We start from the raw sequence: 19,701 nt of genomic DNA, 5'->3' as shown, positions 1-19,701 counted from the left end.
ACAATGTAACAAACCTTAATGGTACAAAAATCACATACAAATGATTTCATTGGTAAACAATATTGATAATATGATGGATAAGGTCAAAAATTACTTGTCATAGAGACAGAATTTCTACACTAATCTTCCATGTGTTTGATATCATCTGACATAATGTGGACAAAGCTATTATCTGAAGACTACTAAAACCCACTTTTACTTACTTGGAACATATGAGACAATGCTGCCTCTCCCTGACTTCGACCAGTTACACCTGTACCCAAAAGGTTAATGACAACCTGCTGACCATAACGTTCACGTAAAAAGCGCATGTGTTTCCGGAATGCTTGAACAGACACTTCTGGTTCCCGAGACATCTTTACCTTATGTGAACCAACCTGAGGAACAAGCAGATACCTGTAAAGCAACTTCTAAATATTCAGCATGAAATCAGATTTCATGATTTCTGATATCTATGCCATTATTCTAATGATATTTTGTGTGACTCATATACCTAAATTATATGCATCAAGGACATTTCTACAACCAATTACGCTGTCTCCATCAAAATGTAAATTCCAAAATATAGCTTTCTAACTTCATGAATAAGACTGCTGTTAGAACGATGTTTTTGTAACTAAGTATCTGACAGGAAATCAGTCTTCAAAAGTAGCTAACTCAGTTGTGCAAGTTCAGAGGTCAGTGCTAAAATCCTCTGGATGAAATATCCTTTGAAGAAAAAGAGGTAAGCTATGAAGTAAGTTGGTTAAGTAGCTAAATTCAATTCACATTGCCTCGGATTTAATACAGAGTAAAGGATAATGCTGTCAACAATATCATCAAAACTAACAAGATTGCTGAAATAACTGTATGAGGGAGTGTACAGCATAGTTAACTATGAAGTTTAAAATAGAAACAAGAGTCAGATATGGAAGTCTAATCTCATCAGTGCTGTTTAATGTACTCAAGGACGAGACAATAGGCAAAATAATTTCATGTGACCAGCAAGGTGTGAGAGTGGGTTAGGTAGCATCACAGGATTTAGATTTTGTAAATGATGGCAAAGGAAATGCAAAGGGAATGAATTCTGGTGTAGTATAGTGGGTGAAATGTAATTCTCTGAAGTGGTTTGGGTATGTGGAAAAATGCAAGAGAGGGAGTTTACTAGGATAATGTATGATAGTACAATTAAGTGAGAAAAGGACAACATGTGACATGAGGAAATAGAGTGGAAGAGTACTAGAGGGAGAGAAATGGGGGGAAGAAAGCATGGAAAAGTGTATGTTTGGGAGACATGCAAGGACAGGGATAAGTGGAGACTCATTTGCTGAGGTATCAGAAACACAGATAGATAGGTAGATGGCATCTTTGCAACAAACTTGTAAAATGGGAAAAGTGACTCAGTCCTTTGATTTCACAATAAGGAAAGAAGAGTGAAGTTATGGTATCTGCTAGATAGCAAATATACCTGCTCAAGCAAGGAATATAACCAATTTGTGCCCTTGCATGAAGAAAAAAGTAAATTTATTTTCTATTTACAAGTCCAGTAGGAACACTTAGTAAAGCATGAGGAGGTGGTAAATGAAAGGGTGGTGTCATGACAGAGCAGTTGTTAAGAAAGGACAATGTGGCTTAGGAGAGGCTGTGGGTATTTGGACCATAAGTTTGCTTAAAGAATGTGTGAGAAATCCTTGATAAAAAAGACTTGTACATAGTACCTGAGGACCGGAAGAAAGCATATGATTAGGATGACAAGGGTATCATGGAAGATGCTACAAATATATGGGGTATAGTAAAGTAATAAAATACAATAACAATCTTTACTGTATGAATACGGCATGTAAGTGAATAGCAAGGAAAGAATGTGAATGGTCTACAGTGAAGTTGGTTTTGTGTCTATGATTTCACTATAACTATTTAATCTGTTTATTGAGAAAATGGTGATGGAGGTATGAATATGATTGTCTTGGACCGAAAGGAAAGTCTGCAGTGTGATGGGGTTGGGGGGAGGAAGGGAATGATGGGAGAATCAGTTGTAGTTTATAGTTAACAGACCTCTATTGACAAACTCCAGCTGGTGACAGAGTTTGGGAGTGTGTGTATAGGGAGAAGCTGAGAGTAAATGTCAACAAAAGTGAAGTAATGAGATGCTGCAGGGATATAAGAAAGGAAAGTTTGATTGTGAGTTTAGAAGAAAACCTAGAGGAAGTAGTGTACATTAAGTAATGAGTGAAAGAAGTTACAAGGTAGAAAAGGGGTCTAATGTCCTTGGTGCATTAAGGAGCATGTGAAAGAAAGAGCAAGTGTTTGTAAAGGCAAGCTCAGGTATATCTGAAAGTCACATACTCTCAAAAGTGTTGCAGTGATGCAAGTCTTGGGCTTTAAATGCAAAAGAACAGAAGAGGATGGATGGGTTGGGAATGAAATGCCTAAGGATGATAAGTGGTGAGAGGCAGGAAGATCATGTACAAAATGACAGTGTTTGAAAGAGGTGTGGTAGTAGGCAATGTCTAACTGAGAAGGCAGATAATGGTGTACTGAAATGGCTTAGGTATATGGAGGAGTAATGATGTACTTTCCACTTGCTTCCACTTCTGCTTAAATTCCACACATTCTACACTTCTGAATCCTTTTCTGACATCCACACTTTAGCAATATGGACATCAGATATATATGATGGCATAATCAAAACAAGGAAAGAGGCACTGTGATTAGAATTATCAAAAATTCTAATATCTATCTATTTATCTACCTATATCTCGGATGCATATTCACTTTGGGAACTCCCACAAGGGAGTGGGCACAGTAAAAGAGTCTTCATAACTGTTGAGCCCCAGTGCCAATTTACAGCCTTTAGTGCTTCACCCTTAATGGGCCACTGGCAGAGGGCAACCCTTGAGCAGTTTTTTCAGAGGCCTGACAACTAATAACTTATATGCTATAAGCCCATCAGTCTATATCTCTGATGCCCATCAGATAGCTTTATCAATGGACATACTTTAGCAACATATCTAGATCCAAAATACAAGGCAAAACTCTTTTCCTCTTCATGTCATGAATCATGCTCAGAGAACAATGCAGTGTCTCTGCAATGAACTGTAAGAGAAACATTTTGATGTCCTTTGAGCCTTAAATAAAAAAAAAAGCTTGGAATGAACCAGCTGAGGCAATGGCTTCAACAATCAAATCCATTTCAATCCTGGACTCACAGAATGCACTACTGGCTTTAAATAGTGATGATGAGACACAGACTGACTCCAGCAAGAACTCATCCAAACTGATTGAAGAGTATCACAAAGAGTAATGGACAGGGCAACATGATATTTCCTTGGACTGGTGGAAGTTGAAGCAAAATATGTATCTAAGTTTGGGCAAAGTAGTTAAAACTTCTCTTGCATGTTGTCAGGCTAGTGTTCCAAGTGAATAATCATTCAGCACTGCTGGAGCAATATATAATGAAATGAGAAGAATGCTGAAAGGAGACAAAGCTGAAAAACTTTTTTTCAAAGTACAGCTCTCCAATCCTTGGATTCAGTTATAAAGAATAAAAGATGAACAAAAATAAAGAGTATTATTTGATCAGTGAGTCTAGAGTAATCACTTCAAAATGGGAATAGACTGGGGAATGTGGCTGATGGGATATATATTGAAATAGGTCCTCATCTCCCAAACTTGTAAAACACTTCTTCTCAAGACTCAAAAATGATGTCAACTGTTAAGGGTATGGCAAAACTTATATAATTTCTTAGTGACTTCATTTCTACTTTCTCCATATCATTTACCGATTAAACAAAAATAGCTACAAAGGCTGAGTGGTAAAATTCTGTAAATGGTGCGCATCTGCTCCTGCATTCGTATCCATGGTCCACTTGCAAAATCCGCATCCACAGATGAGAAATGTCATTCCCATTACATCACTAATGAATATGAGTGAAAAGAAAATAAAGAGGATCCATGTGTCAAAGGGGTGGAAGCATGAGGAATGAAAGGAAAGAATAGAGTGAAAGGGTCTTTGGGGTATGAGAACCTGCATATTCAGGAGGGTAAGAAGTGTGCAATAGATAGAATAAGTGAAGCAAAGTGGTATGTGGGGAGCATTGTGTTGTCAATGGGCTGAAAGCCTCTACTTTTGGTACAACAGACATGACAGACAAAGACTGGATGTGTAACAATGGGGTCATCGTTCATTTGTTGCCAGTGATATGTCGCTATGATAGGAAAGAGAATGGGGTATTAAAAAGACCAGAGGTGTGGTAATAATATGAGTATGGTTGAGAGCTGAAAAGGGTGTGCTGAAATGGTTTCGACATGTGAAGAGAATGCACGAAGAGGATGAAAAAGAGGATATGAAGCAGCTAGGGAAAACCACAGAAATGTCCGTGGGCCCTTGTTCTTGTTGGGGCTGTGGTTTTAGTGCATTACATGAGACAGCCAGAGAGTGGATGAGAGAATGAGGCCTTTCTCCATCTATTCCAGGAGTTACCTCATTAATGCAGTAAATGGTGAAAAGGTATGAAAGAAAAAAAGAGAGAAGAAAAAAGATTATACCAAGCATCAACATGGGTACTGATAAAAACTAAAAAGTGCTATTTCATACCTTTCAGATATATCACCTATGAAGTATGCTCAAGGGAAAATGGAATGAATTGGTAATGAAAACAACATATGAAAGTAAGGACAAGTATTTACAAATACAAAACAGAAGAGAGGGATTGCCTCGATTTGGGTATATGCAAAGAATGAAAATCAAACAAGTCAAGATTGTGCAACAAGGATACATGAATGGGAAATGAAATGAGAGAAATCCTTGAGTACCTAACACTAATGGTTAAGAAAATGATGGTGGCAAAAATTCTAGCCCAAAATAGACAGAAAGGATAAAATGAAGGGGGGGAAAACACAGCTCTAAAAAAATAGATATAACAATGGGGGCAAAAAAAATCTTGCCCTAGACAGAAAAAGATAACAATCTGATGTAAAAGTCTGATGTAGCTAAGGTGTAGATTGATAAATGAAGTAAATCTACTCAAGAGCATTCAGCTTACATTAAGTCCAGGCTGTTCCCAGAATAATGGCACAGTTCCACGAGTTTGGATATAAGACAGAGTCACATCATCCATCGTGTCAATGTGAATTAGTTGTTCCGTCTCAACAAAATTTGCAACATGCCCTCCATCATTAACACCACGTACCATAAATCTGGGGGTATGTAAAATCTTAAAATTGAATACTGAATGGCTAAAAATTACACATCAAAACTCATTTAATTAACCTTTTCATAAACATTTATGCATACTACCTTTTCCTCACCTATCTATCTCTCTATATTTCTGATGCCTATCCCTCTGGGAACTCCTACAAGCAGATAGCCATGGGAAAAGCTTCCATATTCGAACTGCAGTGGTGCTTCTTAGCCTTCAGTGCTTCATCTTTAATAGGCCACTGACAGAAGGCAACTCTAGTACGGTGCTTCCAGAAGCTCCTATCTAATGTTCCTAATGACTACAACTATCTAATCTGTCTACCTAATGTTCCTGTCTAATGTTCCAACCTATTACTTCTCCCTAATGCTCCTGCCTGAAGTTCCTACTTCCATCTCTCCTGCATAATGCTCCTGGATAATGTGCCTACTTCTGTCTATCGTACCTATCATTTTGCCAAAAGGCAGGGCTGGCACATAGTCATTGCAAAAAAATCTAGTTAAGAAGAGTGAGGTGTGTAAGTGTATGTTTGAAAACTGGATGTCAGCAGTCCAGGTGTGCATGAGGCAGAAAGGAGAGGTAGCTACCTGGGTCAAAGAAGTGCAACTTGACAACCACTGCCTGAGTACACCAATATATCTCCCAAGTCAGTGGCTGCCTGCCAACTACTACCTACTAGTTTTCCCTCATTATCTCACTTATTTCATTTATAATTACATCTATCAGTATCTTAACAGTTATTCCCCTAAAAAGCATAGCAACTCATGCAGAAGCCTCTCCAAGCAGTAAGTATTTCCTAAACATATACTACTACAGGTACACCACCAATCTTCCAGCGCTCTTGGATCCAAAGCCTTGCTGGATTAACCATTTTGCCGGACCAACCATTATCACATAATAATAATTCATCAACACACCTCTAGCCCACTAATCATACATCTCTCATGTGTCTAAATACCATGGACTGGTAGAAATTTAGACTAAACAAATATTAAATGTTTGAGCATCCTAAGATGGTAAGTCTGTCCTTAGATTGTTTGAATCCTGTGGGGACTTTATCTTCTGTTGTTAGTGTCTTCCTAGGTGTGCATTGCCAGAATAATGCAATTTCATCTGCAATATACACCTGCTCAGGAATAAGGTGCTTGTCAGCTACAAGTTTTGCAAATTCATCCACATACTCGGCAGCTGCTTCGTGGTTTGCAGACCACTTTTCTCCGATTTAAGTTCTTTATGGAACAACTTAACCTGGTCCATTATTATGCTACCTGACAAATCCACTCCATCGCTCTGATGCTGTCGAAACCATTCCATCAGCCCTCGATCGTGCTCAGTACTCTTACCACCTTAAATAATTTTTCTAATCATCATTTGCTTCTTGGAATTGTTATCTGCATAGAATTTCAATATTTTCTCCCTTTCCTTCCTTATATCATAAATTGATGAACCAATACTGTAGATGTCACAGCTTATGCACTGAAACACCACGGTCCATTTTTCAACAGTTCTACTTTATCTTGGATTGATATGGAGTGGTGTTTACGTTTGACATCAAGAATGACACTCTCACATGTCTTAGAAGCCATAGTTAGGGCTAAATGTAAGCAAAATAAGCTAAAAATCTCACAGAATTGCAGTATCACCACCAACAAGTGCAGTGTAAAAAATGTAAATAAGTGTGCCCTACACACAATGCCATCTGTGCCACCCAGTAAACTTGTCTGGTGGCCGCGGTAATTTCAAATTCCCTTGTATAATTTTGTCCGGGCAAAAGGAGGTGCCAAATCATCAGTTGCCGGAAATTCGGTGGTGTACCTGTATATACATAAATTACTTGTCTACTACTTCTTCACTCTGCCATCTCCACCTTAACTTATAGTCTTACACAACCCAATTCTTATCAATATCACTCAAATGAAGTCTTTGTACCGTACCATATGTCTGGAAAGCTTGGGACTGGAGACAACCTGTATTCCAGGATTTTCTGGTGTTCTGGAACATGGCCTAATATATACGTAATATAGAATAAACAAAGAAAAGTTAAGAACTAAATTGTACTGAAGGGATGCAATTTAGCAACCTTCAAAAGTAGGGTCTGTCTGAACTTTATTAATCCACTTTAAATTCTTAAAATATAATATAGTGTGGCGTATAAAATATAGAATTAAAAATCTAAAATATACGATGAGAAGTAAAGGAAGGAAAATAGAGAACGAAACTGTTATTACCACATAGCTACAAATTAATCACCTTCAAAAATAGGGACTGGGCAATCAATATTAATCCACAAGCAAGTTGCCTTTCTGCTAGCCTTTTAGACATGGTATCAAGTGAAAATTATAATAAATTGGGACAAATAATAACAAATTTGTAGAGAGGAACAAGTGTTCACAGCGGCTGTCATGCTTGAACTGCCACACAGCAGGTATGCCACGCCAAATTAAAACCCAGTGGCCAAACAACAAACTACTATAAAGCCCACTACATTCAAAACTAGCCAGCTTGAAATATATCAAGATTTCTGGAGCATCCGGGTTCCTGGAATCCGGATAAATGGTTGGGTAATTATATTCTTCATTTCTCAATTCATCCGCTTTCTTACTTCCAAATTCAACTATTAAATTCTGCCCTTCACCTAACCACATTTAATTACTATTTCTTTAGAATCTTTCTGAAATCTGTGCTTCCTTCACACTTCCTTTGTTACCCCTGCTGCTGATGTATATGACTTTAAAATTTCTCCAATTATTTCACACTAACAAAAGCAGCTAATTTGGCAATTACACTGCCTCAGTAAAATGAAATAGCTTTATACATATTAGTAAAAAGATTTTCTTGGCCTTTTAGCACACTAACATCTATTTTCTACAAAATGACTCAGTCTTAGCATATCATTTATTTTCCTAAGACCAAGCTCTTACCACTAAACATACCTAGTTCCAGCTCTCTCACAGCTGAGCCTGGATATGATGAGAATCTTGGGTGTGTGGTTGTTCATGTAGATGGAAGAAAACTCAACACTTCCACACATTACCTTGATTAACCACTGTTGGCAATCCACTCCAAATCGCTTTAAATGCAGATGAAGCATCCGATTCCTAAAAATGTACATTTAGAGGAATTAAAAACCTTTTCTTTATCTTAGGTAGAGTCCTATAAGCATCTGAGAGGGCTTTTGTTTAATGGGGTTAAATTGCCATTTCATCCCCAAAGGTAAGGAGTATCTAATGGATACAAGAATGCAACAGCATACTCATACATCTGAGAGCAATGATAGGCTGAAATCACATCTATGATGCCTTTAAATGGTAGTATAACCAAGGGCATCTAAATGAGTTCTAATGTGATATAAAATCCTTGATCTTTAACTTTTTTCTAATCTGCACCTAGGGAAAGGGAAATTTCCTCTTTTTACAGTGAAAAGGCTTATCTCTTTATAGAGATGGTGATGAGACAAGTAAATGTAAGGGTCTTAGAATGAGGGGCAGGTCTACAATTTGCTGGAGGTTGGGGGAGGATGGATGGTACATCAGTTGCTGTATGCAGACAACATGGCTTTAGTGACAAAACTCAAAAAGTCAGTTACAGAATTTGGGAGTGTGTGTAAAAAAAAAAAAGTTGACAGAAAATGTGAGCAAAAGTAAAGTAATGATTAACGGCTGCACGATGAGACACAGTGGTCTAAGTTTAAGATTGAAAAGGATCTAAAAGTGGAATGCTTTACATACCTGGCAAAGGATATGATGGTGGATGGAACTGTGGAGGTTGAAATGATGTCATAAGAAAGAAGAGAGCACCAAGGTTCTGGGTGCATTAACGTGTTTGTAGAAGGAGAAGCCAGTGTCTGTCAGGGCAAAACTGAACACCTTTAAAAGCACAGTAGACCTGACAGTGTTGTGAGGATGCATTTCAGGGGATTTGAACATAAAAGAAAGAAAAAGAGTAAATGGGCTAGCTGGAAATGAAATGCTTGAGCATGATATGTGATGTGAAGCAAGTTGGCTATGAAAGGAACGACTGTGTAAGGGAGAAAAGCGTGGTGAAAAGCAGAAAGAGATTGAAAAGGCTGACAAGGATGTACTGAAATGTTTTAGACAAGTGGAGAGGATAAGCAAACAAAGAGTGAATAAGAGGACAAATACATCAGAAATGTAAGGAGTAAGATGGAGGGGGAGAGTGAGAAGGAAATGGATGGATGGAATGAAGAAGGTTTTGGGGTATCGGGGCCTGAACATTCAAGAGGGTGAAAAGCAAGCATGGGACATTAGGAATATGATTAATGTGTTATGGGGTGGGGGTAAATACCTTGCTAACAATGAGCTGAACTAGGGATTTTAAAATAGTTAATGTAAACCACCAGGTAGTCTGTATGCTTGACTGTGAGTGCCATGCTCTGGTTTCATTGCATTATGCATAACAGGTAGAGAAACAATGTGTGCAAGTGAGGCTGTTGTTTATTTGCTCCTAATTCTTCCTTGCTAAGGCAGAAGAGGTAATTCAGTATGAAAAAAAATAAGTAGGTTTCCTATATCATCAAGTGCATACCAGGAACAGACAAAGAAATGACATTCATTTGCTCATAGCCACTCCCTAGCTGTAACATCTTTCTTTTCTTTCATACTATTCACCATTTCCCGCGTTAGCAAAGGTAGCGTTAAGAACAGAGGACTGGGCCTATGAGGGAATATCCTCACCTGGCCCCGTTCTCTGTTCCTTCTTTTAAAAAATTTAAAAAAAAAAAAAAATATATAATGTAACATATAATGCACTAAATCCAGCACCTCCCATTCACAGCAAAGCTCTACAGCCCATGAACAGCATATTACCTTCTGTGTACCACATTGCTCCAATTTGCTCTATCCCATGCAACACACACCCTTCTGGATGTTCAGACCCCAGTAACTCACAGTGTGTTTCCTTCAGCCATCAAGTTTATCCTTGTCTTTCCTATCCTCCTTACTCCCTGCACTTTTGACATACATATAACTTTTCAGTAAATCTCTCCTCACACATCCTCTCCACGTGCCTACATCATTTTAGCACTTCTCACTCATTTCTCTCAAACATACCTCACTTGCTACCATACCTCTCTCTTACCCTGTCATTTCTTATTTGGTCAACCATTCAAAACACATCATTCATCTTCTGCATGACTGTATTTAGGGCCCACAACTAACTGTTGGGACATAATCATCTCTTGACAATAGAGATTGTAACATCTGTTTTCACACACTCCTCAATGCATCCCTTCACTCACCTTATAGTTCACTTAAGCTTCCATAATTCCATCCATTTCCAAGCTCACTCTCAGTTGTCTAGAACATCCTACTTCCTCCAGGTTATCTCCATTCAAACTCAAGCTTAAGATAAACTCTCTCTTCCCTGCAAAACCTCATTATCTTATTTTCACTCACATCAACTCTTACCTTCCTCCATTTAAGCACTCCCAAATTCAAAAACCAGCCTTTGCCCTTCTTATTCAGGTCTGCCTTCAATGCCATGTCATCTGCAAACGGTAACAGACTCACTTCCTCGGCATCCCACATCCTTAACAGACTGCAGACCTGCACTTCTCTCCAAAACTCATGCACTTACCTCCTTCACCACTCCAACTATAAATTGATGAAAGAGCCATGGTGAAATCACACACTCTTTATACAAAATTACCTTCACCAAGAACCATTCATCCTCTTCACTTTCAACTTACACCTTAATCCATAGATAAAAACTTTTTACTGCTGTGGGTAAAGCTTGCAGGATGGCATAAACTTCATGTGTAACAGATTTCTTTCTCTTTACACTTATAATGATGAACAAATTGTACAGGATTTGAAAAAATTAAACAGCCAAATTTATGGGATTCTAAGCAGTACTGGGTTAACAATTCATGGGTGCTTGTAAAAAACATTTTATGTTATCACTACACATATTTATGTTCATGCATTATGATATATAACACACTCAAAGTGAACAAATTATAAAAGGCACAAAATTAAAAGACTGGATTCAAAGGAATGTTAAAAAGCCCAGTGTTGCCAACTAGTAAACACCTGTAATGATTTCATATATTAATACCATTCATGCAAAGAGGAAAAAGAGTTAAAAGAATAACAAAGTGGTTATAGGCCATCAGCTGACAGAGTAATTACCTATTTGTACTATATGGGAGAGAGTTTACACTGTGGAGTTCCATCTCTTGAAAATTCTATGCTATCATACAACCTCTTGAATTTATGTGTGCTGTCTGCATTAACCATGTCCACAATCAATCTATTTCAATCATCCAGCACACTTATACTGTAAAAGTATTTCTTTACAGCCTTATTTACAAATTTTGTATTTAATTTCATGTTGTGTCCTTTGGTTCCTCTGTCCCAATAACTCTCAAAATACTGTTCACTGTCCACTTCATCAATCTCTTTTAAAGACTTGAAAGATTGTGATCAGGTCACTCCTCACTCTTTTCTCTTCCACGAGAGTAAATCTCAACCCTTCAGCCTTTCCCTCTGATAAGTTTTATGTTGGGCAGACTGGTAAGGATCTTTCTATTAGACTTGAGCAAAATAAATAAAGTATAAAATAGGACAAGGATCAAATGCCTTGATAAATTAGGTTAAAAATTAATATCACAGTACTGATGGGAGTAATGCCAAATCAGTTATTAACTCTAACTCCTGTACCATGAGAAATATCATTGAATCTTCTATTATCAAATAGATAACGAAGTGAAAAATTATTAGTGACGGTCTATAAAAATTGGATAGCTTTATTGTCGATAGAATTTGTAAACAATTCTCCTTCTTGTCCACATAATAGTGTCCACATAATAATCCGCTGCCAAATCCACTCCCAGATATCTAAAACACTTCACTTCCTCCAGCCTTTCTCCATTCAAACTTACCTCCCAATTGACTTGTCCCTCAACCCTACTGTACTGAATAACCTTGCTCTTATTCAAATTTACTTTCAACTTTCTTCTTTCACACACTTTACCGAACTCAGTCATCACCTTCTGCAATTTCTCACCCGAATCAGCCAACAGCGCTGTATCATCAACAAACAACAAATGACTCACTTCCCAAGCTCTCTCATCCACAACAGACTGCATACTTGCCCCTCTTTCCAAAACTCTTGCATTCACCTCTCTAACAACCCCATCCATAAACAAATTAAACAACCATGGAGACATCACGCACCCCTGCTACAAACCAACATTCACTGAGAACCAATCACTTTCCTTTCTTACTACACATACACATGCCTTACATCCTCAATAAAAACTTTTCACTGCTTCTAACAACTTACTTCCCACACCATATATTCTTAATACCTTCCACAGAGCATCTCTATCAACTCTATCATGTGCCTTCTCCAGATCCATAAATGCTACATACAAATCCATTTGCTTTTCTAAGTACTTCTCACATACATTCTTCAAAGCAAACACCTGATCCAAACATCCTCTACCACTTCTGAAACCACACTGTTCTTCCCTAGTCTGATGTTCTGTACATGCTTTCACCCTCTCAATCAATACCCTCCCATATAATTTCCCAGGAATACTCAACAAACTTATACCACTGTAATTTGAGCACTCACTCTTATCCACTTTGCCTTTGTAAAATGGCACATGCAAGCATTCTCCCAGTCCTCAGGCATCTCACCATGAGTCATACATACATTAAACAACCTTACCAACCAGTCACCCCGTTTTTAATATATTCCATTGCAATACCATCCAAACCCGCTGCCTTGCCGGCTTTCATCTTCCGCAAAGCTTTTACTACCTCTTCTCTGTTTACCAAATAATTCTCCCTAACCCACTCACTTTGCACACCACCTCAACCAAAGCACCCTATATCTGCCACTCTATCATCAAACACATTCAACAAACCTTCAAAATACTCGCTCCATCTCCTCACATCATCACTACTTGTTATCACCTCCCTATTAGCCCCCTTCACTGATGTTCCCACTTGTTCCCTTGTCTTACACACTTTATTTATCTCCTTCCAAAACATCTTTTTATTCTCTCTAAAATTTAATGATACTCTCTCACCCCAACTCTCATTTGCCCTCTTTTTCGCCTCTTGCACCTTTCTCTTGACCTCCTGCCTCTTTCTTTTATACATCTCCCACTCATTTGCATTATTTCCCTGCAAAAATCATCCAAATGCCTCTCTCTTCTCTTTCACTAATAATCTTACTTCATCCCACCACTCACTACCCTTTCTAATCTGCCCACCCCCATGCTTCTCATGCCACAAGCATCTTTTGCACAAGCCATCACTGCTTCCCTGAATACATCCCATTTCTCCCTCACTCCCCTTACGTCCTTCGTTCTCACCTTTTTCCATCTTGTACACAGTCTCTCCTGGTACTTCCTCACACAAGTCTCCTTCCCAAGCTCATTTACTCTCACCACCCTCTTCACCCCAACATTCTCTCTTTTTTTCTGAAAACCTTTACATATCTTCACCTTCGCCTCCACAAGATAATGATCAGACATCCCTCCAGTTGCATCTCTCAGCACATTAACATCCAAAAGTGTCTCTTTCGCACACCTATCAATTAACACATAATCTAATAACATTCTCTGGCCATCTCTCCTACTTAAATACATATACTTATGTACATCTCTCTTTTTAAACCAGGTATTCCCAATCACCAGTCCTTTTTCAGCATATATATCTATAAGCTCTTCACCATTTCCATTTACAACACTGAACACCACATGTACACCAATCATTCCCTCAACTGCCACAATACTTACCTTTGCATTCACATCACCGATCACTATAACCCGGTCTCGTGCATCAAAACCAATAACACACTCATTCAGCTGCTCCCAAAACACTTGAATCTCATGATCTTTCTTCTAATGCCAAGGTGCATAGGCACCAATAATCACCTCCAATAATCTCTCTCCATCCACTTTCAGTTTTACCCATATCAATCTATTAGAGTTTACTTTCTTACACTCTATCACATACTCCCACCACTCCTGTTTCAGGAGTAGTGCTACTCCTTCCCTTGCTTTTGTTCTCTCGCTAACCCCTGACTTTACTCCGAAGACATTCCCAAACCACTCTTTCCCTTTACCTTTGAGCTCCATTTCAATCAGAGCCAAAACATCCAGGTTCCTTTCCTCAAACATCCTACCTATCTCTCCTTTTTCCTCATCTTGATTACATCCACAAAAATTTAGACACCCTATTCGCCTCCACAAGATAATGATCAGACAACCCTCCAGTTGCACCTCTCAGCACATTAACATCCAAAAGGTGCAAGAGGTGAAAAAGAGGGCAAATGAGAGTTGGGGTGAGAGTATCATTAAATTTTAGGGAAAATAAAAAGATGTTTTGGAAGGAGGTAAATAAAGTGCGTAAGACAAGGGAACAAATGGGAACATCAATGAAGGGGGCTAATGGGGAGGTGATAACAAGTAGTGGTGATGTGAAAAGGAGATGGAGTGAGTACTTTGAAGGTTTGTTGAATGTGTTTGATGATAGAGCGGCAGATATAGGGTGCTTTGGTTGAGGTGGTGTGCAAAGTGAGAGGGTTAGGGAAAATGATTTGGTAAACAGAGAAGAGGTAGTAAAAGCTTTGCAGAAGATGAAAGCCGGCAAGGCAGCAGGTTTGGATGGTATTGCAGCGGAATTTATTAAAAAAGGGGGTGAATGTATTGTTGACTGGTTGGTAAGGTTATGTGATGTATGTATGATTCATGGTGAGGTGCCTGAGGATTGGCGGAATGCTTGCATAGTGCCATTGTACAAAGGCAAAGGGGATAAGAGTGAGTGCTCAAATTACAGAGGTATAAGTTTGTTGAGTATTCCTGGTAAATTATATGGGAGGGTATTGATTGAGAGGGTGAAGGCATGTACAGAGCATCAGATTGGGGAAGAGCAGTGTGGTTTCAGAAGTGGTAGAGGATGTGTGGATCAGGTGTTTGCTTTGAAGAATGTATGTGAGAAATACTTAGAAAAGCAAATGGATTTGTATGTAGCATTTATGGATCTGGAGAAGGCATATGATAGAGTTGATAGAGATGCTCTGTGGAAGGTATTAAGAATATATGGTGTGGGAGGCAAGTTGTTAGAAGCAGTGAAAAGTTTTTATCAAGGATGTAAGGCATGTGTACGTGTAGGAAGAGAGGAAAGTGATTGGTTCTCAGTGAATGTAGGTTTGCGGCAGGGGTGTGTGATGTCTCCATGGTTGTTTAATTTGTTTATGGATGGGGTTGTTAGGGAGGTGAATGCAAGAGTTTTGGAAAGAGGGGCAAGTATAAAGTCTGTTGGGGATGAGAGAGCTTGGGAAGTGAGTCAGTTGTTGTTCGCTGATGATACAGCGCTGGTGGCTGATTCATGTGAGAAACTGCAGAAGCTGGTGACTGAGTTTGGTAAAGTGTGTGAAAGAAGAAAGTTAAGAGTAAATGTGAATAAGAGCAAGGTTATTAGGTACAGTAGGGTTGAGGGTCAAGTCAATTGGGAGGTGAGTTTGAATGGAGAAAAACTGGAGGAAGTGAAGTGTTTTAGATATCTGGGAGTGGATCTGGCAGCGGATGGAACCATGGAAGCGGAAGTGGATCATAGGGTGGGGGAGGGGGCGAAAATTCTGGGAGCCTTGAAGAATGTGTGGAAGTCGAGAACATTATCTCGGAAAGCAAAAATGGGTATGTTTGAAGGAATAGTGGTTCCAACAATGTTGTATGGTTGCGAGGCGTGGGCTATGGATAGAGTTGTGCGCAGGAGGATGGATGTGCTGGAAATGAGATGTTTGAGGACAATGTGTGGTGTGAGGTGGTTTGATCGAGTAGGTAACGTAAGGGTAAGAGAGATGTGTGGAAATAAAAAGAGCGTGGTTGAGAGAGCAGAAGAGGGTGTTTTGATATGGTTCGGGCACATGGAGAGAATGAGTGAGGAAAGATTGACCAAGAGAATATATGTGTCGGAGGTGGAGGGAACGAGGAGAAGAGGGAGACCAAATTGGAGGTGGAAAGATGGAGTGAAAAAGATTTTGTGTGATCGGGGCCTGAACATGCAGGAGGGTGAAAGGAGGGCAAGGAATAGAGTGAATTGGAGCGATGTGGTATACCGGGGTTGACGTGCTGTCAGTGGATTGAATCAAGGCATGTGAAGCGTCTGGGGTAAACCATGGAAAGCTGTGTAGGTCTGTATATTTGCGTGTGTGGACGTATGTATATACATGTGTATGGGGGTGGGTTGGGCCATTTCTTTCGTCTGTTTCCTTGCGCTACCTCGCAAACGCGGGAGACAGCGACAAAAAAAAAAAAAAAAAAAAAATATATATATCATTTATTGATTCCATTATACTTTGTTGCTGTCTCCCGTGTTAGCGAGGTAGTGCAAGGAAACAGATGAAAGAAAGGCCCAACCCACCCACATACATATGTATATACATACATGTCCACAGATGCACAAATACATACCTATACATCTCAATGTATACATATATATACACACACAGACATAAACATCTATACACATGTACATAATTCATACTGTCTGCCCTTATTAATTCTCGTCGCCAACCTGCCACACATGAAATGACAACCCCCTTGCCCCACATTGTCGTGAGGTAGTGCTAGGAAAAGACAACAAAGGCCACATTCATTCACACTGTCATGTATAATGCACCGAAAACACAGCTCCCTTTCAACATCCAGGCCCCACACAACTTTCCGTGGTTTACCCCATATGCTTCACATGCCCTGGCTCAATCCATTGGCAGCACGTCGACCCCGGTATACCACATCGTTCCAATTCACTTTATTCCTTGCATGCCTTTCACCCTCCTGCATGTTCAGGCCCCGATCACTCAAAATCTTTTTCACTCCATCTTTCCACCTCCAATTTGGTCTCCCTCCTCTTGTTCCCTCCACCTCTGACACATATATCCTCTTTGCCAATCTTTCCTCACTCATTCTCTCCATTTGAAAAAACCACTTCAAAACCCCCTCTTCTGTTCTCTCAACCAGACTCTTTTTATGACCACACATCTCTGTTACCCTTTCATTACTTACTCGATCAAACCACCACACACCACATATTGTCCTCAAACATCTCATTTCCAGCACATCCACCCTCCTCCGCACAACTTTCTCTATAGACCATGCCTCACAACCATATAACATTGTTGGAACCACTATTCCTTCAAACTTACCCATTTTTGCTTCCCAAGATAACATTCTCGACTTCCACACATTTTTCAACGCTCCAAGAACTTTCACCCCCTCCCCCACCCTATCATTCACTTCCACTTCCATGGTTCCATCCGCTGCCAAATCCACTCCCAGATATCTAAAACACTTAACTTCCTCCAGTTTTTCTCCATTCAAACTTACCTCCCAATTGACTTGTCCCTCAACCCTACTGTACCTAATAACCTTGCTCTTATTCACATTTACTCTTAGCTTTCTTCTTTCACATACTTTACCAAACTCAGTCACCAGCTTCTGCAGTTTCTCACATGACTCAGCCACCAGCGCTGTATCATCAGCGAACAACTACTGACTCACTTCCCTAGCTCTCTCATCCACAACAGATTGCATACTTGCCCCTCTTTCTAACTCTTGCATTTACCTCTCTAACAACCCCATCCATAAACAAATTAAACAACCATGGAGACATCATGCACCCCTGCCGCAAACGAACATTCATTGAGAACCAATCACTTTCCTCTCTTCCTACTCATACACATGCCTTACATCCTCAATAAAAACTTTTCACTGCTTCTAGCAACTTGCCTCCTACACCATATATTCTTAATACCTTCCACAGACCATCTCTATCAACTCTATCATATACCTTCTCCAGATTCATAAATGCTTCATACAAATCCATTTGCTTTTCTAAGTATTTCTCACATACATTCTTCAAAGCAAAACCTGATCCACACATTCTCTACCACTTCTGAAACCACACTGCTCTTACCCAATCTGATGCTCTGTACATGCCTTCACCCTCTCAATTAATACCCTCCCATATAATTTCCCAGGAATACTCAACAAACTTATACCTCTATAATTTAAGCACTCACTTTTATCCCCTTTGCCTTTGTACAGTGGCACTATGCAAGCATTCTGCCAATCCTCAGGCACTTCACCATGAGTCATACATACATTAAATAACCTTACCACCCAGTCAGCAATACAGTCTCCCCTTTTTCTGCTGCAATACAATCCGAACCCGCTGCCTTGCCGGCTTTCATCTTCCGCAAAGCTTTTACTACCTCTTCTCTGTTTACCAAATCATTTTCCCTAACCTCTCACTTTGCACACCACCTCGACCAAAACACCCTATATCTGCCACTCTATCATCAAACACATTCAACAAACCTTCAAAATACTCACTCCATCTCCTCACATCACCACAACTTGTTATCACTTCCACATTTGCCCCCTTCACTGATGTTCCCATTTGTTCCCTTGTCTTACACACTTTATTTACCTTCTTCCAAAACATCTTTTTATTCTCCCTAAAATTTAATGATACTCTCTCACCCCAACTCTCATTTGCCCTCTTTTTCACCCCTTGCACCTTTCTCTTGACCTCCTGCCTCTTTCTTTTATACATCTCCCACTCATTTACATTTTTTCCCTGCAAAAATTGTCCAAATGCCTCTCTCTTCTCTTTCACTAATAATCTTACTTCTTCATCCCACCACTCACTACCCTTTCTAATCTGCCCACCTCCCACGCTTCTCGTGCCACAAGCATCTTTTGTGCAAGCCATCACCGCTTCCCTAAATACATCCTATTCCTCCCCTACTCCCCTTACATCCTTTGTTCTCACCTTTTTCCATTCTGTACTCAGTCTCTCCCTGTGCCTCTTCATACAAGTCTCCTTCCCAAGCTCACTTACTCTCACCACTCTCTTCACCCCAACATTTTCTCTTCTCTTCAGAAAACCTGTACATATCTTCACCTTCGCCTCCACAAGATAATGATCAAACATCCCTCCAGTTGCACCTCTCAGCACATTCACATCCAAAAGTCTCTCTTTCGCATGCCTATCAATTAACACCTAATCCAATAACACTCTTTGGCCATCTCTCCTACTTACATATGTATACTTATGTATATACCTGTTTTTAAACCAGGTATTCTCAATCACCAGTCCTTTTTCAGCACATAAATCTACAAACTCTTCACTATTTCAATTTAAAACACTGAACACCCCATGTACACCAATTATTCCCTCAACTGCCACATTACTCACCTTTGCATTCAAATCACCCATTACTATAACCCGGTATTGTGCATCAAAACAACTTACACACTCACTTAGCGGCTCCCAAAACACTTGTCTCTCATGATCTTTACTCTCATGCCCAGGTCCATATGCACTAATAATCACCCATCTCTCTCCATCCACTTTCAGTTTTACCCATATCAATCGAGAGTTTACTTTCTTACACTCTATCACACACTCCCACCACTCCTGTTTCAGGAGTAGTGCCACTCAACCCTTGCTTTTGTTCTCTCACTAACCCCTGA

At 39.6% G+C, this 19,701-nt stretch overlaps 1 protein-coding gene across 3 annotated transcripts in view; it reads right to left on the bottom strand.

Moving 5' to 3' along the window:
- Nucleotides 1-19,701, bottom strand: part of Synj (synaptojanin) — a 267,928-nt gene that overhangs the window by 159,452 nt on the left and 88,775 nt on the right. For all 3 annotated transcript variants that reach the window (XM_071673715.1, XM_071673717.1, XM_071673718.1), the window contains 3 exons: nucleotides 8,114-8,278; nucleotides 5,025-5,178; nucleotides 204-377 (listed from right to left, as the gene is read on the bottom strand). In XM_071673715.1, the coding sequence (XP_071529816.1) occupies nucleotides 204-377; nucleotides 5,025-5,178; nucleotides 8,114-8,278 (493 nt within the window). The remainder of the gene's footprint in view (nucleotides 1-203; nucleotides 378-5,024; nucleotides 5,179-8,113; nucleotides 8,279-19,701) is intronic.

Source organism: Panulirus ornatus, chromosome 19 (assembly GCF_036320965.1).
Source record: "Panulirus ornatus isolate Po-2019 chromosome 19, ASM3632096v1, whole genome shotgun sequence".
In the NCBI taxonomy this organism is placed as follows: Eukaryota; Metazoa; Arthropoda; class Malacostraca; order Decapoda; family Palinuridae; genus Panulirus; species Panulirus ornatus.
Note: the sequence above shows the minus strand (reverse complement) of the source record. Positions and strands in the feature narration are given on the sequence as shown.